At 47.5% G+C, this 24,111-nt stretch overlaps 1 protein-coding gene and 1 pseudogene across 6 annotated transcripts in view; both read right to left on the bottom strand.

Moving 5' to 3' along the window:
• LOC147028112 (SID1 transmembrane family member 1-like) overlaps nt 1–24,111 on the bottom strand; it is a 199,856-nt gene that overhangs the window by 83,743 nt on the left and 92,002 nt on the right. For all 6 annotated transcript variants that reach the window (XM_085878160.1, XM_085878156.1, XM_085878155.1 and 3 more), the window contains 4 exons: nt 10,498–10,546; nt 9,618–9,684; nt 9,323–9,396; nt 433–538 (listed from right to left, as the gene is read on the bottom strand). In XM_085878160.1, coding sequence (XP_085734286.1) covers nt 433–538; nt 9,323–9,396; nt 9,618–9,684; nt 10,498–10,546 — 296 coding nt within the window. The remainder of the gene's footprint in view (nt 1–432; nt 539–9,322; nt 9,397–9,617; nt 9,685–10,497; nt 10,547–24,111) is intronic.
• LOC147028116 (signal recognition particle RNA) lies at nt 17,129–17,269 on the bottom strand (annotated as a pseudogene).

The following is a 24,111-nucleotide window of genomic DNA, read 5'->3' as shown; positions in this document are numbered from 1 at the left end:
ACGACCTCACCTACAAATAAATGACCCACATTCCCTCGTTTCTCTTAATTATTACACTCCTGCCGTGATTGGCTTTTTCTATCCACTTGAGGTGATGATGCTGCTCATGTTCATAGTAATCTTCTCACAGTCCTTGTACCTCAAATGTAATGTATTTCTCCGCAGAACATATTTTGACAGCATGATGATGCTGCACAAATTATGTGAGAAAGTGGCCAAGTAGCAAATGTGAAAAAAACAATTAATCATATCCTTGATTTATGGTGGAACAAGTGCATAAAAACGAACATAATGACGACGTGGGGTGGTGGGGAAAGGGGGGTGGGGGCTGGAGGTGAGGGGTAAGGCAAAATGTTCCATAAATTTAAGACTAGAAAGTTAAGCTGAAGGTTTAACTGAAAAATACTAACTCGAAGAGCCGATGAAGCACACCTGTATCTGTTGAGACGGTGTTTTGACGTTGATGCAGTACACGATGCAGATGAAGGCCACACCAAAAAATAAATAGCTAATATTGCTAAAAATGTGATTGAAGTTTCTGTGGGAGGAAAATTAGAACACGCTTTAAAACGACTATACTCACTCCCAATTTGTATTTAAGAGATGCAATTATGAGTTGAACCTACCAACTCGTCCTGCCTACGAAATGAAGGAATTTGGTGCACAAATAGGATTTGCATCTTCCACTTTTGTTGATGCTTAATTCACATTCGATTCAGTTCAGAGGACGACATATCTACCAATGCAGAAAGGATGATTACTAGACATGAAAACAATTAATATGTAAATGAAAAATCACTCATAGAGTGAAACTTGGCGAAACGGAACGGCACTTGGTCAAACGCGTACCTCTGCCAGGCTGAACAGTTTAAATTTTGTATCCCACTGATACGTCGGATCTGAATCTGGACCTTAACCAAAATCGAATCGGCTTGTTCTTGTCACCTAATCAACTTTTCTGCCTTGTTTTGTCACAAGTCATCCACAACTTTTAGAGATATCATGCCACACATAGTTTTTGGCCCCACCTCTCAATGATCTCATCTAACCCTACGCCGTTTGGCTATCTTTTACAGGCCATAGGGGTCGCCGTGGAATTATAACTTTTTTCATTTCTACGTTCGCCGTAGCAATTCGACAAGCCGAAAAATAAAACAATTAAAAAAAAAACAAATGAACCCACTCGTTACCGTCCGTCTGGCCGCACGTTCGCCTTAGGGCCCCCTACGGTCGCCTTGCGGGCACCTTGAGGATACCTTGCGTCTGCCTTGAAAATTCTATGGTCACTGCAGGGCCCCCTTAAGGTCACCGTGCGACACCAAATCAAAGACCGTATGGCAACCCCACATTTTCGGTCTCCACAATTTCTAAATACGCCGTGCGGCTCCCCAAATAATAAAAACATATGTGACTGCTACATTGTGTGACCGTGGAAATACTGCGGCCGCCGTATAATTGCTAGTGGCCGTAGATTTTGGAAACCCCACGGCCGCCGTGGCAAATGTGACTTAGGCCTAAGCAACGGGGGTGTGCATAGCAACCATTCATTTTTGTGTACATGCTCGCCACATTGTACACATTTCACCCAAGTTTCATCAAAATCACTCTTTCTCAGAGAGATATTCGCAATTAACCGTTTCTGAAATGTTCAACATGTACTCGCCCAAAACCTATCTCCTCCTACAAATATTTTTTGTTAGGGCTGAAAATTGGCATGAAGGGAGCCAGATAGATTGCACACAGAACTCTAAGCTTAGATTTTTCGTTTGATTTTTTTTTAGATTTTTTCGATTTTTTTGACCACTTTAATGGGCCGTTGCTGTGTCGTTGCTAGGGCCCAGGGTCCCATATTTGAAAGCACACGATTCCCAGAAATATTGGTCCCACCTACCAAATTTCATTGGAATTGGTTGAGTGGTTTAGCCCCAAGGCTTGACCAAAGTTTCGCGGACAGACAGATGGAAATGTCCAGAATAAGGGTGCTCTAAGAGCAGCCAACTCTAAGAGCAGCCAAAAACGAAGTTCGTTATATCTCAGAGACTATGAGTCAGATATACATGAAAATGGTATGGTAGGTTCATGGTATGTCCTAGTTATGTGTGAGAAAGAACCGTTGCTACGGACCCCTCCGTTGCCGAGCAACGGCCGACAAACCTCTAAATGTGGGGGTATTTTAACAAAAAAAAACAATCTGCAGCATTAACCCTTGAAGCTAGAATCATGAATTTTCTTGTGCTTAATCCTCAGGTCATTCCCCATCGAACGGGCCCATCACGTCAGGTTCTATTGGGTAGTCGACTACCCATGTCTGCCTACCGGCTTGTCTGTCTATCTGTCTGCCTGCACAGACTTTCGTGTTTTTCTCCACAATCACTTGTCAGATTGAGATGAACTTTTCACCTCAGTAGCGACTACTCATGTAGAAATTTTTATTGATAATTATGGCGTCATAGGTCACGTGGTGCGGCGGCGATGTTGGAAAAACGAAAGTAAATTACACCTCTGTATCTCTGAAACCGCACCAAGGAAAAAATTGAAACGTGGTACATGGCAAGTACTCCTCATGGAGAATAAGTGAGATTTTTTATGATGTCATAGGTTTCCTTCGTTATGACATCATAATTACATATGTAGAACGCTACATCTGATTGGTATGAACATTTTTGAGGGTCATCCAGGGATAAAATAGTCCACAGAAAAAAAAATTGATGACGTCATCAGTCACGTAATTTGGCAGATATATATATATATATATATATATATATATATATATATATTTTTTTTAATCTTCAAAAATCTTCTTCTGTGAAGTGGCTGAACAGATCGAGGCAAAACTTTACACATATGACCACCTAATCATGTGGAACAAAAGGTTCACACATATGATGTCATAGATCACATGTTTTGGCAGCCATATTGGATCTACCCTCAAACCTATAAAAATCTTCTTCTCCAGAACAGCTGGACAGATCGAGAGGAAACGTCACACAAATGTTCCCCAAGCCATGGGGTGCACAAGTTTAAGGAATAGTGGATCGGTCACATGGTTGGGCAGCCAAATTGTGTTGAAGAAAAATATTAAATAATGTTTACTCTGGAACCACTTAATCAATGAATGTGAAGTTTCACAATTATGATCCAGTGGTGATGTAGAATATAAGTTTTAAATTTCAACTTGATCGGACACATTGTCTGGCAGCCATAATTATTTCATCATTTTGATCTGGGTTAAAAAAAAAAATTTAAACAAGGCTCACTTGGCTGTGCCTCGATGGATTTGGGGGTAGAGTAGCAGTTGAAATACAAATCCTATTCAGGTTCCTCCTTCTGATTTCATCTTTGCTTCTTGCTTGTTTGGGTTGCTTCTGATTATTCAATTGTAGGACTTTACTTATTTGGTCTTCCATTTGATTTGAATTAATTTTAATCTCATTCTAAATTTAATTGAATAATAATAATGAAAATATATAATGGGTCAGGGTCAGGTGTCCGATCAAAGTGGGACGTCTTGGTACCCGGTCATCACTGCCAGAAGTTATAAAGTGACACTTCTAATTATGTCTATGTTAATTAGGTCACATACCAGTACACAAACGCCACACAAAGCAATTCCTGGTGAGGGTCTGCAATCTCGGATTGCTCTTTTTCTTGTTAACATTTTTGTTTGTTTGTTGTTTTGTTTTCTGTATGGTATTGGTCTTTCCCCAAATAGTATCTTTTTCATCTCTTATATTTTGTTTGCCAGTTCTTCTTCCAGGTTGTTTTGTAATTCATCATCATCATCTTTCTCCAATCCTCTCTTCTGCTGATTTCCCCAATCTCCTGCTTTTCATCTTCTTCATGCTAATTGCGTTCATTCTTTTCTTTCATTGCTGCTGTTATCGCCTCGTCTGTGTGTGTCATAAGGTCGTGTCTGTTCTTTTCCCTGGCGAGGGTCTGCTTTCGCTTCCTCAGCCTTGTCCTGCCGCCAATGACAGATTCTCGTTGCCAAGTCATGCTCCAAACCCTCGTCCGGCCACCCAGCCCCTCCCTATGCACCCTCCAGCAGGCCCCATATCATCCGCCACCCCACCACCCATGAAGCACCCACCCCTCACCATCAGTCGCTCAGCACGTACCTGTGCCCCCTCCAACAGGTCCCTACCATACTTCACCCCATCCACCATAAAGCACTGAACCCCTATTGCTTCCATCAGCCACTTAGCCCATCCCCATGCCACCTTAATCAGACCCCTATCATCTGCCATCTCACCTCCAGGTGAGCTCCCAACCCCCATCATCTCCACCAGCTGCTGAGCCCCTCCCCATCCCCCCTTCAATAGGCCATCTTCCTTCACTCCATCCCCCGGTAAGCATCCACTCCCCATCGTCAGTCTCCATCTCTCTTGTTATCGTTTTCCTGGCTCTATTTTTCTTTTGGGAAGCTATTTATAAATTGCAGCTCCTACTCAATCAATATTTATCAATTTTTTTGTGGCACTTTTTCTGTTCTGATGGCCAATTTTGACTTTCTCAGCTGGTCCGTAAACTGCTTATCACTACCACCCATCTTCATCCTTCATCCCCCAAGCTTCATGTATCGCCCACACTTTGCAATAGAGGATGGTCCTCGTCTCCTCAATGCTCCTAGTCTCTTTATTCAGATGTCACTTTCTCTTATCGTTTGGAGCTTCTTGTTATTTTTAAATCAGGCAGTACCTTGATAGTTCTTGCCCCGGTGCAACGCTCTGACTCATGAGGTGGCGTTCTGTCTCCTTGGAGAAGGTGCAGTCCTTGCTCTTTTCAGCGCGGATCTGGCCTCACAAACTCTGGGCATCGCCCATTTTGGGTTCATGTCCCTTTGTTTAAAAAAGTTCATTTTGCATTCAACACAAGATGGTCTGCTGGAGAGGTGGTCATTTCCAACAAAAAAACCTGGAGTGGTTTGCTCTGACATGAAGAGAGAGAAAAAGGTTTGCTCTCATGGTTTTTTCCTGCGATGAGCAAACTTCTCGTGGTCCGATGAGCAAAATGTTGCGGATACACAGCCAGCTGCAAAACGCCGCCTCAATTCATGTTTCCTTCTCTCATCACATCCAATGCCTCCATATGTTCGTGTGTTCATGTGTGTCGTTGGTTGTTATCACCATTTGAGGGTTTGAGGAGATGGAATGAAGTCGTCCTCCATGGACTCAAAGTATCCTCCTTCGCTTTGGAAAGAGATTACAGTTCATGGACCATGCTGTTCAACTTTGCTGTTCTCAGAGTTTTGTTCCAAGGGCTCTTTTGAGGATAGTCACCGAACCCCGGACTGCCTCCAATTGGAGTTTGTTTGTGGTAATATTCCCAGGGATTGTTTTCAAAATCTCAGTGAGGTTCTTCTTTATTATTCCTGTTGCTACAATTATCACTGCTGCAATTTTGACACTCTTCAGCTTCCAAGATCTCTTGATCTCATTTTTGAGGTCCTGGTATTTGGTAATTTTCTTGATTTCTGCATTATTTAAGCCAAAATTGGGAGGTACTGATATCTGAATCAGCAATGCTGTCTTTTCCTTTTTGTTCCTGAGACCGATGTCCGGTCACGAGGCTTTGTTTTCTCTGTTCACGTTCGATGGGATTATCAGGTCATACATGAGCATGACGTTCTTATTTTCAACGATTGCCCTTGCCTCATGTTTCCATGAGTTTTCTGAAACTGACATGTTGAATTTTTTGCAGATATGCCAATGAATCACTTTGCATACTTTGTTGTTCCGCTGTCTGTAAAGTTGGTCTGATGATAGTTTTTGCATCCCGAAAGCAAGTGACTAGTACTTTCTGTTTCTGTCTTGCAGAACCTACACTTGTCAGTTTGGCTCAGTCTCACCATCTATTTAAATCCATTGGTGTCGTGTCCTTGATCTTGGGCATTTATTATTATTTGTTCTCCGTCCCAGTTGAGCTGACTTCTTAGCCATTCCAATGAGTCTTCTTTGTCAATCCCAACTTGGTCCAATTTTTTGTATTTTCCTGTTCTTTTGTCGTTCTCCCAGTTGTTGGTATGTATTTGTTGATATTTATTTTTAGATCCTCGTGGAGGATCTCGAAGTCTTACTCACGTTGTTGTTCTTGTGGACTTTTTTGTTTCACAACCTAGTTTTCATCGAAACTTCCTGAAACTTGGCGTATGTATGTAAAAATACCCTGCGCAGACAGTAACCATCTCGGATTTTGAAAATTCCTCCTAGAAAAAAAAGTTATGACGTCAAAATATCTCCGCTAATGGAAATCGCCTAAAAAATTATCTCCGAAACCAGGCAAGCTTTTTGAATTGCGTTCGCGGGCATCGAACAGGGCATTAGCAGAGATTAATTACCGCACATATGATAATCACTATGACATCATATCAATTTTTATGACGTCATTCCTATTTTTTGACATTTTTTGTTTCACAACCCAGAGTTTTCATCGGATCTTCGTGAAACTTGCCATGTATATGCAGAAAGCCCAGGCGCAGGCACAGCAACCATCTCCTATTTTGGAAATTCTTCCGAGAAAAAAAGTTGACGACATAATATCGCCGCTAATGGAAATCGCCTCTACCATTATCTCCGAAACGAGGAAAGCTGTTTGAATTTTGTTTGCGGGAATCAAGCCGGGCATGAGCACAGATAATTTATCGCAAACCTGATGCATCACAATGACGTTATATTCGTTTTTATGACGTCATCATTAAGAGGACGAGGATCTTAGCTCATTCGAGCTTGTTATATATTTCTTTTGTCTTTTTTGCAATTGTTGGGGCTGTATTTGTTGCCATTTCATTTTCCTGTGTGGTATCTTCTATCCGTGCCTGTTTTCGTAAATTCCTTGCAAGGTGAATTAGGGATACTTTTTCAGGTTTGTTGTGTTTATGTTTGTTTGTAAATTGAATCTGATAAGTCTGGTGAGCATTTCACATACTCAGTGAGTCCTATACTCGTTGCTCTGTGCACCTGGTTGAGTTCCATCAGGCCGCTCCCTCCTCTCATATCGGCAGGTACATTCTCGGGATGCACTGGTTTTTGTCGAACATTTTGTGGATGGTAAGGGGTTTTCTTGTTTTGATGTCCAAGTTATTGATTTCTGATTGGGACCGGTTTATTATTCCACAGCTGAATTGGAACACTAGTATTGCAAGTTGGTTTCTGGCTTTGATTTTGTTTCTTGGGAAGAGGTACGTTTTCAGGATCTGCTTTGTTCTACATAGGTATTCTTTGGGGATTGTTTTGCGCATTTGTTTGTGACATATTTGATTGCTCTCTTCAACTCCGAGGTATTGGTATGATGCTTCGTTTTACAACTGCTGTGTTGTTGTTTCAAGGTTAATTTTTATGTTGTCTGTTTACCTTCTTCAAATGAGGACTTGGCACACTAATCTAGTCCAAATTCCATTTGAATGTCCTCAGAGAACTGTTGTACTAGGTTGAACTGTTCCGTCAATGTTTTGTCATTCGGTGCAAAGAGCTTTAAATCATCCATGTTCGGAGGGGTGTCAGTTTTCCTGTTTCTTTGGATGTTTTTCTGTCCTTGTCAATGTTTGTACAAATTGCAATACTGCATTACCTGCAGCCAAAAACACATAGTTTTTGAGACTTGCTCTGCAGCTGAGATGGCACCTTTGAATGCTGTGTTTCTCCACAGTATCCTTATACTGCCATGCTCCACTAGCTCATTAGAGTTTGCAAAATACCTTATTCCTGTTGTAGTAGAATAATAAAAATGGTTCCGTTGCAAAGAGAACGAGAAGGGCACTCGGTAGAGTGCATACCTCCACCCCGAAATGTCTGATCCATGAAAACATATCTATCCCATTACATTTTTGAAATATCATGTTATAGATCATTTTTGAGCACTATCTTGCAATGGTGAAGAATCACTTTATAAATTCTCGTCGTCGGATCCGGATTCGGATCTTCACCAAAATTGAATCAATTTGTCGTGATCCACACACCCAACCTGTGCACCAAGGTTCGTCTGAATCCATCCACAACTTTTTGAGATATCGTGCTATATATTAGTTTCACCCTATACTCTCAATGTTGAAAAATCACTTAAAAATTATCAGATCCGGATCTTCACCAAAATGTAATGAATTCTTCCTTGTCACACACACACAACATGTCCACCAAGTTTCATCCGAATCCGTCCACACTTTTTGAGATATCGTGCTATATATTAGTTTAGCCACATCTCTCAATGGTGAAGAATCACTTAAAAAATTATTAGATCCGGATCTTCATCAAAATGTAATCAATTCTTCCTTGTCACACACACAACATGTCCACCAAGTTTCATCCGAATCCATCCGCAATTTTTTGAGAAATTGTGCTATATATTGTTTTTGGCCCTATTTCTCAATGGTGAAAAATCACTTTTAAAATTCTACTCGTCGGATCCGAATCCGGATCTTCACTAAAATCTATTCAATTCGTCCTTGTCACACACTGAACCTGTCCACTTAATTTCATCTGGCTCCGTCCACAACTTCTTGAGATATCCTGTACACGAACAAACAAACAGACAGAAAGGGGTGAAAACATAACCTCCTTCACCTTCGGTGGCAGAGGAAATAAATGATTTACTAGGTTGGAAAGCTGATAATTTACTCGGAACAAAGGCATTCACATGATTAAATGGACACAAATCTGTTTTAAAAGCACATCTTTCCAGGATTGAAGAACAAGAAATGGGAATTTGAGCTTGATGCAGTGGCATGTTCCCAGAGGGAATGGGTATATCCTCGTAAATATAAATATGTTTCCTAATCTTCTCTTCTGCAGCAACTTCCACTAGCAAATTGTTCAACACTCCCTGAGCTGGCCTTCTCTCCACCCAGAACTTTATCCAGAGCTGTTTCTTCTCCCGACACGCCGTCGGCGACGTACCAGCACTAGTGCCAAAGCACCCATGCTCAGAGCTTTCACCCTTCTCATCATCTCCCTACATTTCTTATTCATTGCCATGTTGTTCTCTGACAACAGTGTCATTGACAATCGTGTAGTGCGAGGCGGTCTATGCCAAAATTAGATTGTACAAGGTTCGTCACCGCCAGTCTTGTTGCATTCCATCAGTGAACATTGGCAAGTTTCCGGCAGGCTTTAGACTTTAAAGCAATCTACCAACAGTTTGTGTCACCTTGTTTTAACTGTTCATTGTTAATTATACAATTCCCCTAAAACAAATTCATATTGGTGAAGCAATTTTTGTGCAATTATGATTCAAGAGAAAAATAAAAACAAAACTTGAGACTGGTATTAAGTCAGGTATTTTTGCACTTAAGTTACAATAAACATCTTGCCACATTGACAGTGAGCCTTACCTGATTTTTCCATAGTTCCAAGCACAAAGATCATTTCTATAGCAGTAGTCCTGGTCACCCGTAACAGTCATAAGCTGAAAATAAATACCCAAGATAAATTAATAAAATTATATGGTGATATAACCAAATAAAAGTTATATTGTGATAAAAATTATATCCGCCAATATAATAATGAAATAACTTGTCACTGAGAAAATGTAATTGTGAATGCATTGCGTAGGTGTGTGAAGCATGATGGGCACTGGGTTCAGGACATGGGTGGGGTGCATGGGGTGTACAGGGTCTATCTGCCTACCTTGCCACGGTTACGCGCAAGTTGAAAAGCTGGGACAACAAATATGATTGCAACGATCAAAGTCATCCTGGAGAAGATAATGATAAGAACAGGTTAAAAGAGAGAGAGAGAGAGAGAGAGAGAGAGAGACAGAGAGCGAGAGAGAGAGAGAGAGAGAGACACAAAGACAGAGAGAGAGACACAGAGAGAGAGACACAGAGAGAGAGAGAGAGAGAGAGAGAGAGAGAGAGAGAGAGAGAGAGAGAGAGAGAGAGAGAGAGAGAGAGAGAGAGAGAGAGAGAGAGAGAGAGAGAGAGAGAGAGAGAGAGAGAGAGAGAGAGAGAGAGAGAGAGAGAGAGAGACAGAGAGGGAGACACAGAGACAGAGAGAGACACAGAGACACAGATAGAGACACAGAGAGAGAGACACAGAGAGACAGAGACAGAGACAGAGACAGAGACAGAGACAGAGACAGAGACAGAGACAGAGACAGAGACAGAGACAGAGACAGAGACAGACACAGACACAGACACAGACACAGACACAGACACAGACACAGACACAGAGACAGAGACAGAGACAGAGACAGAGACAGAGACAGAGACAGACACAGACACAGACACAGACACAGACACAGACACACACAGAGAGACACAGAGACAGAATCCAGGTTGAAGGTGCAAAGGGATTGGTGAGGAAGATGGGGTTGTGGTTTTGGGTGGGTAGTTGTGATCAGAATGAGTCAAATAAAAAGGTTACTGAACATCCCAAATTTCATAATAAAAAAGTAACCTTGGAGCAAATGCTCCATTAAATAATCGAATTATATTTACAACATACAATGACAGGTCAAATGTCTAATTTTCACAAAGTAATTGGGATGACATCATTATCATCTTACCAGGTAAAATAATGACCGTCTGATGATGATGTCTTCGGTTCTTTCGTATCTAAAAGAAGCACATATCATAAATTAATCAACAAAGATCTTTCAATGTTTTTTTTTTATCAGAATACCAGAAACATTGATCATAACAGATAAACTAAGCCAAGTAAAAACTACAGAGCCTGATAATGGTGGATGATTCCATTTTACATAATTTGTCTTCTCTGCTTTGATTAGGGTCTAATGGTGGAAAGCTCAGATTGGAATCCCACATATATACATCTATATTTTTTTTTTTATTGTTTTATGGTGCATAACTTAATTCACTTTCAAAGATACATGGACAAAAATAAAAAGCCGTTTGAGAAAATAAAAATGCTTTTATTATGTATAATGAGCAGCTTGATGGTGGAGTGGGTAAAGCCTTCAAGCATTGCTCTCATTGGTGTAAATTCATTTCCCCATGGCTGCTATTTCAGTGGTATCCTGTCGGGATAGTATCTTGGCCGTTGAAAGGATCACGTTTTGTTATGAATTCCCAGATGTTGATGCTCTCACCCTCTGGCAAGGTGCTTCATGACTGACCTCCACACCATTTTAAAGAATGATTTAGATTTTAGAGTTTAGTTTAGCCTCTAAAGGCTGATAGGATAGCCGAGAGCAGTGTTTATAAACCTTTTCTTTTTTTAGTTTTACGACATACCAAACCAAATTTTACCATGTCCATGTGTATTACATTTTCATCACTCACTAATCATTGGAAGGAAGAGTTTTTTTTTTAAAAATCACCTTTTTCCACGAGATGAGCAAATTATAACTAACAGTGCGTTTTAAATTATTTAAATACTCGCAAATACAATCTGTCGCTTCGCTGGCGGGGAGTGAAGGGGAGGAGAGTGGAGAAAGAGAGGGAGAGAGGAGAGGCAGAGAAGATGGAGGGAAGGGAGGGGCAGGGAAGTGAAGAAGAAGGGAGGGGAAGAAGGGGAAGCTGGGAAGGGAAGAAGAGCGAGGAAGGAGGGTGGAGGTGGGGAGAGCAACGCCTCAAAAAACCTTTACACTGCGGGAGAGAGAGAGCGACAGAGACAGAGACAGAGACAGCGAGAAAGCGACAAAGGTGTGAGAGGTGAGTGCTGCATCATATTTGGAGGGAGATTGATAAGGGAACAGACAGAGTTGGGGAGGGGAGGGGAGGGGTGGAGGGATAGGTGAGGGGTGGAGGTGGCATTAGCAAAGAGAGTGATATATGTTATGCTCAATGACTGAGCACAAATAAAAAATTTAAAATCTCATGTCAGAATAGCTGTACACACAATGACACAACAGAGTTTGTAATGTTAACCACTGGCACATCTGCAAAAACCTTGATATCCTAGTTCTAGAAAATTTGTGGCAACATTAACCAAAATCATGGACTGAAAACATGGAAGTGCCACTCAAGTATGACCTCATGATCCCATCGAGCGTGAACATCGAAAACAAAGCGTTGCAACCAGATATCTTACTTAGGTACAAAAAGGAGAGAAGGCATTGCTAAGTGAGGTGTGAATACCAGCGATTTTGGACTAAACGATGCAGAAATCAAGAAAATGACCAAATACTAAGACATCAAGAATGAAGTGACAATATCCTGGAAGCTGAAGAATGCCAAAGTTAGTGATAGTTGGAGCAACGGAAATGATGACAAAGAACCTCAGAGATATGAAAAACCATCACTGGGAATATTATTGCAAAGAAACTACAGTTGGAAGCTGTCCAAGGATCAGCGAAAATCCTGAAGAGAGCGTCGGCACAAAACTTTGAGAACAGAAAACTTCACAGCTTGGTCCATGAATCGTGACCCCTTACCAAAATAAAAGTGGACACTTTGAGCCCACCCTGGGAGGACTCCATTCCACATTCTGAAACTCGCAGATGAAGATACCAATCAACAACTCTCGTATTCTCACATCCAGATCTTCACCAAAATTGAATATATTGTTGCGAATTCGCGCCCGCCGGCGTGCGAACGGCCACGTGACTTGAATCGCGGCACGTCGCCCACCGGACGGACAATTCTGTCGTGACCCTCTCGGACTAACGGCGGGAGCTAGTCACGGGTGGGCCTTTCGGCCTCACCACGATCGTGCCAATCGGCCACCCGCGTGGGATAGGGTTGTTCGCCAAACTCGACCTACCTAAGTACCCACGCGGATGGTAGACCGGGCGATCGCACCTCGCCGCAGGTCGACTCCGGACACGGGCCGCTTAAGCGATCCGTTCCGTGCTATCGGGATAACCGAGCAGTGTTATCGTCGGCCTCGACGGTTCCGATTAATTATAGGGCGTATTAAGCCCACGACGAACCCGTTATGTGAAGCAAGATGGAGATTCAATTAAAGAAAAGACGAAGCGAAACGGGAAAACAGTTCAACATAATGCACATTTATTCCGCGGAACACGGAGAGCACACATATACAGCCAAACAGAATGCACATAAAGCAAAGCAATTTAAAACAACAACAACAACAACAACAACAATGCAGAGCTACGACCGACTACGCGAGCACACGGCAACACTTAACAGTTTTACTTCACCAGACTGGCGCCGACACACACACACACGTTTACACCAAACCCCAAAAGAAAATGGAATGCACATAAAGCAATTTAAAACAACAACAACAACAACAACAACAACAACAACAATGCAGAGCTACGACCGACTACGCGAGCACACGGCAACACTTAACAGTTTTACTTCACCAGAGTGGCGCCGACACACACACACGTTTACACCAAACCCCAAAAGAAAATGGAAGTGCGACTTCCCTGATCCCGTCGAGTCCTCCTACTGCGACCGCAACTCCGAGCCCTCCGGCGTGCTCCGCGAGCTCGTGCCACGTGTCGCTCGTGTGGTCCACTCGACTGTACGAACGGGGTTTTGGGGAAACGGACGGGGTTTCGGGGAACCGGACGGGGCTTGTTCGGCGCTGTTTTCCGCGCTCGCGCACGGGTCAAAGAAGCAAGGCATGAACCACAAGCTCGCGACTCGAGCCAGAAGACGACCATGAAGACCAACCCTCGACCAACCAACTCTTGACCAACCAACCCAACAACCCTCAAGGTCCGTCCTGTCCGCCATTTGTAGCGCGGGGCTCCGCCCTTCGCTCCGCCCTTCGCTCCGCCCCGTTTTCGGCCCTGCCACCCTTCGAGCTTCTTGGAGAAGCCTCTCGAAGGGGGGCGTGACCTCTCGCTTTCCCTCCACCCCGCGCCGTGCGGGGGCCGGGGGAGCCAGTCTTGGCTCAGAGCCAGGGAATTATTCCCCCAAAAAGAAGCCCCCACCCTTTCTCACGTTTGACCCCTGCATCGCCCCTCCTTCACACCGAGCGCGGAGAACCTCGACAGGAAAAACAGGCGGGAAAACCCCCGAGCATAGCCGTTGGTTTTTGTTTGTTCCCGGAGATCGTAACCGCACAGGGCCTACTGAATGTCGAGTGGTGAAGATGTGGTAGCGTTGATGGTGGAGGCGGCGTGGTTGTAGTGTGGTTGGCACTGTGGTGGGGATGGCGTGGTTGTTGAGATGCTGTTTGTTTGAAATAAAAGATAGAACAGAAAAAATGGCTAACTCAAAGCGTCACAGCCCGGATGGAGTACATAAATTCCCTCTATACAACGGGTTTGGGCAAACTACACATGTACTGAGAGATATCTCACCTACGGGACCTGAATGGTGGTTTGCGAATTTCCACAACCAGAACACTACACCCTCCTCTTTTTACAGACTCGTCCCGAGTCGTCAAATTCTCGTGTGCCATCATGTGTAGTTCTCCCCTTGTACGTTTTACCTACGGATCCCTGAGTGCGACATTCATGGTATTCGTGTCCCCAAAATAAATAACCTGAGGGCTGAGTAACTAACTAAACAAACCCACTCACACGGACGACTTAAATAAAATTGCCGGCGCTAAGACAGACATGCCGGGGGCGCACTCATATTTACAGTACAATACATCTTCACCTTATCTTACAAATTTTACACTAAACCATGGCCCAGGATCAATGGACTCTGCAGTTAAAAGAAGAAGAGTCAACAGAGAACTGGCGCACGGGCCGCCACTGCAGGCCCATGTTGTAGCTGCCAACAGGACAGTTCTCAGAGCTTGCAAACTGTTGCTTGATGATCCTGGCACACATGGCAATGAACAAGGTGGGGCAAAGCAAAATTGAACAGGGGCAAACTGATGATGTGGGCAGTGGGCATGGCATGGCATGGCATGGCAAAGGTGAGCAGGCAAACACAGCCTGCAGAACAAGGCCGCTGCAGGCAAACACAGCCGGCAGACGTACTGGCCGGCACAGGCCTTGAAGCACAGCAGCTGCAGACGATCCGGCCGGCACAGGCCTTGCAGCAACACAACAGCTGCCGATGAAGTTGGCCGGCACAGGCCTTGAAGTAACACAGCCAGCAGATGAAGCTGGCCTGCCTTTCGCCTTGAGATGGAGGTTGGTGGAGGGAGTGCGGTGGTGCTGGCCACTCAGAAGGCGGGCTCAGACCTACCTACCTGTCTCCCTCCCACCTATCGCCTTTGCCTATCACTGTGCATACCCACTCCCTTAATTTGTCAAACCCAATTTAGCCCCAACTTGTTTTTTTTTTTTTTTTTTTTTTTTACTTCCCCACTATAAATCGTCCCCTAACCCCCTTTACTGTCTCTGTTCGGCTAACCTATCTCGTCCTAGCCTACTCCCAACCCCTACATTCCCTTCCCGGAGGGGAATGAGGGAGAGCTTGCGTCCTGTGTCGAGGCCCAACGAAGCTTCAAGATGACCTCCCCAGACTTCAGCGATCTATAACACAAAGTGGGTCCAGCGGCCCACAACGAGAGCGAAGGGATGGATGGTGCGGAGGGGTACATCTCCTAATCTACCCGAAGCATTATCTCTTAATCTACCCCGGGGCTTTCAACAAGCGCCTCTCGCTTAAGCTATTGGTTCTAAAAACCCAGATTCTCATCGCCTGTGTTGGTGTCCTCTCAAATTTCGGGCTTCGCCCCCCAATTTTCTTTCCGTGCCCTCACACGGTCTCATGGCTGGGACGCGTGGCTCCCCTTGGCAGGCACTATCCTCTGCCGATTCTCCGACGATGGCACCCCCGGGCACTACACTGCCTCCGAGCCTACCAGCTCCCTAAACACCGGGGAGTGCCCTCCATGGCAACTCCCCTGAAACACTCACGTGGCAGGCTGGCTTCCCGGGCCCCTTTCCGAGGGTCACGCATGCCCACAACACTGCCCACACGGCTAATGGCACCCCGGGCCCCCGCATCATGCGGGCGCACCCGTGCCCACCACGCTATCCCGGCCCCCCATGGGCCCTTGGCCTACTACGGCCGACTAGCCTGGTGCCCGGGGTACCCACTCAGCGATACTCACCTTTCACAGCCACGCTCCCAGCCCGTCAACAGGGCTCCTGCACCCCTCCAAACGGGTATCGAGCCTGCACTCCCACCAACAGCTAAACGACCTCCATTTTGTCAATTTAACTAACCCACTAACTCACTCCACACTGACCCCGGGGTCCCTTGGGCAGGAGTCACTCCTCCCCCCAATCACTCATCGCACCATGCATTCCCCATTCGCTCCACTCACACAGACCCGCTGGCCTCACTCACTCATCATGTACTCGTTTCCACTTCTCACAACTCACACATCGCTGAACTCTGCCATCCTGCTCACTAAATCCCCGACCTAACTCGTGCTCCCACGTCGTCCCTTACACTACAGCACGTTCCTTTTAATCTACGTAGCTCACCTACGTCCCCACTACACATTCAAAGTCTGTCTCTGTCCTCAAATCCAAAACTCACTTTCCCAACCTAAATCTCAACTAACATCCCTCTACATAATCCATTCCACGGACTCCATGAGGACTTACCCCTGCCCCATGAAGTCGGTCGAACTAACCTAACCCTTCCCCCTAACTAGTGCCATCCTGTGCCCAGGCCAGGGGTTCTTCCACCCCTGCCCAGGAATCCTGTTCACCCGAAATCGAGGCTTGCTTTTGTTCATTAATTTTTTTCAATTTTTGCGCAGCACCAGCGCGGCAACTCACAGCTCGCGCACTTTGCACCTGCCCGTGACGTCATGCAGCTGCACGTGTACCTCGTCCCTCCTTGGACGGTACCATCCGGCAGGGATTCACCCTACTGCCGGATTCCAACCACACGTGCAGCCATGACGTCACCGTGTGCACCACAAAAGCAAACCTCGCACTCCGAGGGGCTCCCCACGCGAACACATGTTGCTCTGCCCGTTGGAGCTTAACACACCCGCCCGCGTGGAGAACCCGTCTGGTCCAAATCCGTTATCCTGCCTAAACTTTTGTCCGTCCGCGGGATCGGCAAATCCACCGCTGGCGTTTCCGGACCGGGTTTCACTTCCGCAAGCGAGCACGTGGCGGCCTCGTGCATTGCACAGCACGGACCTCGCGCTCGCTGCTGGGTGAATCCGGCACGGTGCTCAAAACATGTTGTTGTTCGTCTTTCGGCTGCTCCCGTTAGGGGTCGCCACAGCGGATCATCCGTTATGATCCGCATACTGACTTGGCACAGGTTTTACGCCGGATGCCCTTCCTGACGCAACCCTGGTCGCCTCTTACGACACAGGGATAAGGATTGGGTTTCACTATGATTCCGGGCTGCCCTACACCCTCTCATAGCGCGGCCCAGTGCAGGGCTCCCGTCCTCAAGCGATCCTCCAACCCAAGCCTCCGAGTAGCTGGATTACAGGCGCACGCCACTACACCCGGTTACGGTGCTCAAAACATCAACAGCCGCTACTCAGCTTTCTTTCCTCTGTCGCAGTCTCCGTCGCCATTTAACCCACGCACACCTGCGTGTCACGACGCTCACACTCCACTCCATCACACTCACACCGGGAGACGCGGCTGCGTGCTCCCGCATGCCGACCAACATCTCCCTCACATACAGCGACCTTACACACACTGTCTCTCTCCTTACACTCGGCCGCTCACTCACTCGTGCCGTTTCCCTTGCACACACCATACCACCCACACACGCGGGGGCACTCGCCCGCGGTGCCTCATCCACACACGGTTGTTTGCACACGCGTGCCGTTTCCTGCGCGCACGTGGTCTCTTCCACCTGCGGTGCCCCTTTCACACACGGCGTGCTGGGAAGCACGCATCTCGGCACACTTGCCACCACACCACTCACACACGGGATTGCTTCCACACACGTGGGCACACTCATACCTTGCACCACACACACCGGGACAACCACACTGGGGATTTGTGTCCCCGCAAGGGACTCCGGGGCCTCTTTTCCCCCCAAGCTCTCCGTGCACCCATCTACAGCACTCATCCCCTCGACCTCGCAAAGCACGACCGAACCCACCTGGTCGTGAGTCGCTTCAAGGGAGCATAGCGGCTCCCTCCGTTCCCGAAGGAGGCTATCCAACTGCTCGCACCGGGTCCCTACACGTTCTGCGAGCTCACCCCCATTATCCTCCACTACCCCAATATGTGTGTGCTCGTCTCTAACCCCGTCCAATTCACCCTCTATCTCCCGTGTCTCTGTACATTTATTAGTTTCTGTTTCTTTCTGGAGTTTTTCCATCTCTCTGGACTTCAATTTTACTCTCTCCTTGAGTTCATTAATTTCAACCTCATTTTGTTTTTGTTTCCTATCCCACAGTCTCTCCTACTCTTCATTTTCCAGTCTCATCGTTTCTTTCATTTGGCTCATTTCCCTCCTGTGTTTCATTCGCTGTTCTCTCAAGACTCTTCCTCGTTTCCTCTCCTGTCCTTCCTTCCCCAGTTTCGTTGTTTGCTTCATTTGGTTAATCTCCCTTTTGTGTTTCATTTGCTGTTCTCTCACTACTCTTCCTTGTTTCCTCTCCTGTCTTTCCTTCTCCAGTTTCTTGGTTTTCTTCATTTGGTTCATCTCCATTTTGTGTTTCATTCGCTGTTCTTTGTCTGTCTCCTCGCACTCCTGTGCTGTGTCACGTGATTGGGTTTTCGTATATCATGCCTCGCCCGCTAGGGGTGGGAAGAGTGTGCTTCTGGTCGCGCAATAAAGCGGAGTTGATGGTGGCCCGCGTGCTTCTTGCATCCCATCCTCGTCACCAACTCCTCGCCTTTTCTTTCAATTGGTCAACCTCAAATTCATGTTCTTTTTGTTTTCTATTCCATTGTTCCTCTCGTTCTTCCCTCTCCAATCTCCTTGTGTCCTTCAATCTCCTGATTTCTCCTTCTGCTTCATTCCTTGCTCCTTCACTTTCTCCTCGTACTCCAACCTATTTTTTTCCTTTTGTCATTCAGTTTCAAATTCATACTCTTTCAGTTTTCTATTCCACTGTCTTTCTTGTTCCTCATTCTGCAATCTGGTCATTTCTTCCAACTGACTGATTTCTTTCTCCTGTCTCATTCGTTCTTCCTTCATTACTCTTTCTTGTTCCTCATTCTTTAGTCTGGCCTTCGCTTCCAGCTGTTCGATCTGTACAGTGTGGTTTCTTAACGTTTCATTTTCCGTTCTCTTCCCTTCCTCTTTTAACACTCTCAGTTCGTTTTGTAGTTCCCTCTCTTTGTTTTGGTGTTTCTGTAACTCAGAAGCTTTCTTTTCTAATTCCTTTTTCATCTCGACACCTCTTTTCCATTCTTCCTTCCACGTTTTATCTATACTCTTGGCCATTTCCATGATCCTCGCCCACTCGGGTTGAAGTGTTGGTTGAGAGCCCACGCCCCGTGTCGTGCCATTCGTTGCGCTCAAAATAGCCGCCCGCTCACGCCCCGTGCCGCGCTGAAGTGCGGCCGCACCGCCATCTTGCGACAACGTTTGCCGGCAAAGTTCGTGCTCAGTAAATGGGGTTGAGCTTCCCCTTTGATTAAAATTATAAGAAGTAGTACCATCCCGGGCCATGGATTCTAAATTATTACTACACATACCTAATCCACCCGGCACCCGCTCGCCTTGAGACGCCATCTTATTTCTCGTAAGGGGTTAATTTTAATCGCTCGTAATTTGGAGGGAATCGGGGGTCGCTCCTCTCACCCCTGGACCGATTCCCGTGAATTTAGCTGGAGACGGGAGAGATTCGAATCCCACTCCCGGACAACAGTGTTGCGAATTCGCGCCCGCCGGCGTGCGAACGGCCACGTGACTCGAATCGCGGCACGTCACCCACCGGACGGACAATTCTGTCGTGACTCTCTCGGACTAATGCCGGGAGCCAGTCACGGGTGGGCCTTTCGGCCTCACCACGATCGTGCCAATCGGCCACCCGCGTGGGATAGGGTTGTTCGCCAAACATGACCTACCTAAGTACCCACGCGGATGGTAGACCGGGCGATCGCACCTCGCCGCAGGTCGACTCCGGACACGGGCTGCTTAAGCGATCCGTTCCGTGCTATCGGGATAACCAAGCGGTGTTATCGTCGTCCTCGACGGTTCCGATTAATTATCGGGCGTATTAAGCCCACGACGAACCTGTTACATGAAGCAAGATGGAGATTCAATTAAAGAAAAGACGAAGCGAAACGGGAAAACAGTTCAACATAATGCACATTTATTCCGCGGAACACGGAGAGCACACATATACAGCCAAACAGAATGCACATAAAGCAAAGCAATTTAAAACAACAACAACAACAACAACAACAATGCAGAGCTACGACCGACTACGCGAGCACACGGCAACACTTAACAGTTTTACTTCACCAGACTGGCGCCGACACACACACACACGTTTACACCAAACCCCAAAAGAAAATGGAATGCACATAAAGCAATTTAAAACAACAACAACAACAACAACAACAATGCAGAGCTACGACCGACTACGCGAGCACACGGCAACACTTAACAGTTTTACTTCACCAGAGTGGCGCCGACACACACACACGTTTACACCAAACCCCAAAAGAAAATGGAAGTGCGACTTCCCTGATCCCGTCGAGTCCTCCTACTGCGACCGCAACTCCGAGCCCTCCGGCGTGCTCCGCGAGCTCGTGCCACGTGTCGCTCGTGTGGTCCACTCGACTGTACGAACGGGGTTTTGGGGAAACGGACGGGGTTTCGGGGAACCGGACGGGGCTTGTTCGGCGCTGTTTTCCGCGCTCGCGCACGGGTCAAAGAAGCAAGGCATGAACCACAAGCTCGCGACTCGAGCCAGAAGACGACCATGAAGACCAACCCTCGACCAACCAACTCTTGACCAACCAACCCAACAACCCTCAAGGTCCGTCCTGTCCGCCATTTGTAGCGCGGGGCTCCGCCCTTCGCTCCGCCCTTCGCTCCGCCCCGTTTTCGGCCCTGCCACCCTTCGAGCTTCTTGGAGAAGCCTCTCGAAGGGGGGCGTGACCTCTCGCTTTCCCTCCACCCCGCGCCGTGCGGGGGCCGGGGGAGCCAGGGAATTATTCCCCCAAAAAGAAGCCCCCACCCTTTCTCACGTTTGACCCCTGCATCGCCCCTCCTTCACACCGAGCGCGGAGAACCTCGACAGGAAAAACAGGCGGGAAAACCCCCGAGCATAGCCGTTGGTTTTTGTTTGTTCCCGGAGATCGTAACCGCACAGGGCCTACTGAATGTCGAGTGGTGAAGATGTGGTAGCGTTGATGGTGGAGGCGGCGTGGTTGTAGTGTGGTTGGCACTGTGGTGGGGATGGCGTGGTTGTTGAGATGCTGTTTGTTTGAAATAAAAGATAGAACAGAAAAAATGGCTAACTCAAAGCGTCACAGCCCGGATGGAGTACATAAATTCCCTCTATACAACGGGTTTGGGCAAACTACACATGTACTGAGAGATATCTCACCTACGGGACCTGAATGGTGGTTTGCGAATTTCCACAACCAGAACACTACACCCTCCTCTTTTTACAGACTCGTCCCGAGTCGTCAAATTCTCGTGTGCCATCATGTGTAGTTCTCCCCTTGTACGTTTTACCTACGGATCCCTGAGTGCGACATTCATGGTATTCGTGTCCCCAAAATAAATAACCTGAGGGCTGAGTAACTAACTAAACAAACCCACTCACACGGACGACTTAAATAAAATTGCCGGCGCTAAGACAGACATGCCGGGGCGCACTCATATTTACAGTACAATACATCTTCACCTTATCTTACAAATTTTACACTAAACCATGGCCCAGGATCAATGGACTCTGCAGTTAAAAGAAGAAGAGTCAACAGAGAACTGGCGCACGGGCCGCCACTGCAGGCCCATGTTGTAGCTGCCAACAGGACAGTTCTCAGAGCTTGCAAACTGTTGCTTGATGATCCTGGCACACATGGCAATGAACAAGGTGGGGCAAAGCAAAATTGAACAGGGGCAAACTGATGATGTGGGCAGTGGGCATGGCATGGCATGGCATGGCAAAGGTGAGCAGGCAAACACAGCCTGCAGAACAAGGCCGCTGCAGGCAAACACAGCCGGCAGACGTACTGGCCGGCACAGGCCTTGAAGCACAGCAGCTGCAGACGATCCGGCCGGCACAGGCCTTGCAGCAACACAACAGCTGCCGATGAAGTTGGCCGGCACAGGCCTTGAAGTAACACAGCCAGCAGATGAAGCTGGCCTGCCTTTCGCCTTGAGATGGAGGTTGGTGGAGGGAGTGCGGTGGTGCTGGCCACTCAGAAGGCGGGCTCAGACCTACCTACCTGTCTCCCTCCCACCTATCGCCTTTGCCTATCACTGTGCATACCCACTCCCTTAATTTGTCAAACCCAATTTAGCCCCAACTTGTTTTTTTTTTTTTTTTTTTTTTTACTTCCCCACTATAAATCGTCCCCTAACCCCCTTTACTGTCTCTGTTCGGCTAACCTATCTCGTCCTAGCCTACTCCCAACCCCTACATTCCCTTCCCGGAGGGGAATGAGGGAGAGCTTGCGTCCTGTGTCGAGGCCCAACGAAGCTTCAAGATGACCTCCCCAGACTTCAGCGATCTATAACACAAAGTGGGTCCAGCGGCCCACAACGAGAGCGAAGGGATGGATGGTGCGGAGGGGTACATCTCCTAATCTACCCGAAGCATTATCTCTTAATCTACCCCGGGGCTTTCAACAAGCGCCTCTCGCTTAAGCTATTGGTTCTAAAAACCCAGATTCTCATCGCCTGTGTTGGTGTCCTCTCAAATTTCGGGCTTCGCCCCCCAATTTTCTTTCCGTGCCCTCACACGGTCTCATGGCTGGGACGCGTGGCTCCCCTTGGCAGGCACTATCCTCTGCCGATTCTCCGACGATGGCACCCCCGGGCACTACACTGCCTCCGAGCCTACCAGCTCCCTAAACACCGGGGAGTGCCCTCCATGGCAACTCCCCTGAAACACTCACGTGGCAGGCTGGCTTCCCGGGCCCCTTTCCGAGGGTCACGCATGCCCACAACACTGCCCACACGGCTAATGGCACCCCGGGCCCCCGCATCATGCGGGCGCACCCGTGCCCACCACGCTATCCCGGCCCCCCATGGGCCCTTGGCCTACTACGGCCGACTAGCCTGGTGCCCGGGGTACCCACTCAGCGATACTCACCTTTCACAGCCACGCTCCCAGCCCGTCAACAGGGCTCCTGCACCCCTCCAAACGGGTATCGAGCCTGCACTCCCACCAACAGCTAAACGACCTCCATTTTGTCAATTTAACTAACCCACTAACTCACTCCACACTGACCCCGGGGTCCCTTGGGCAGGAGTCACTCCTCCCCCCAATCACTCATCGCACCATGCATTCCCCATTCGCTCCACTCACACAGACCCGCTGGCCTCACTCACTCATCATGTACTCGTTTCCACTTCTCACAACTCACACATCGCTGAACTCTGCCATCCTGCTCACTAAATCCCCGACCTAACTCGTGCTCCCACGTCGTCCCTTACACTACAGCACGTTCCTTTTAATCTACGTAGCTCACCTACGTCCCCACTACACATTCAAAGTCTGTCTCTGTCCTCAAATCCAAAACTCACTTTCCCAACCTAAATCTCAACTAACATCCCTCTACATAATCCATTCCACGGACTCCATGAGGACTTACCCCTGCCCCATGAAGTCGGTCGAACTAACCTAACCCTTCCCCCTAACTAGTGCCATCCTGTGCCCAGGCCAGGGGGTCTTCCACCCCTGCCCAGGAATCCTGTTCACCCGAAATCGAGGCTTGCTTTTGTTCATTAATTTTTTTCAATTTTTGCGCAGCACCAGCGCGGCAACTCACAGCTCGCGCACTTTGCACCTGCCCGTGACGTCATGCAGCTGCACGTGTACCTCGTCCCTCCTTGGACGGTACCATCCGGCAGGGATTCACCCTACTGCCGGATTCCAACCACACGTGCAGCCATGACGTCACCGTGTGCACCACAAAAGCAAACCTCGCACTCCGAGGGGCTCCCCACGCGAACACATGTTGCTCTGCCCGTTGGAGCTTAACACACCCGCCCGCGTGGAGAACCCGTCTGGTCCAAATCCGTTATCCTGCCTAAACTTTTGTCCGTCCGCGGGATCGGCAAATCCACCGCTGGCGTTTCCGGACCGGGTTTCACTTCCGCAAGCGAGCACGTGGCGGCCTCGTGCATTGCACAGCACGGACCTCGCGCTCGCTGCTGGGTGAATCCGGCACGGTGCTCAAAACATGTTGTTGTTC

This window comes from Eptatretus burgeri, chromosome 4 (genome assembly GCF_056783735.1).
Source record: "Eptatretus burgeri isolate ZD-2024b chromosome 4, Ebu_testis_v1, whole genome shotgun sequence".
Taxonomy (NCBI): domain Eukaryota; kingdom Metazoa; phylum Chordata; class Myxini; order Myxiniformes; family Myxinidae; genus Eptatretus; species Eptatretus burgeri.
This window is presented reverse-complemented; position numbering and strand designations above follow the sequence as displayed.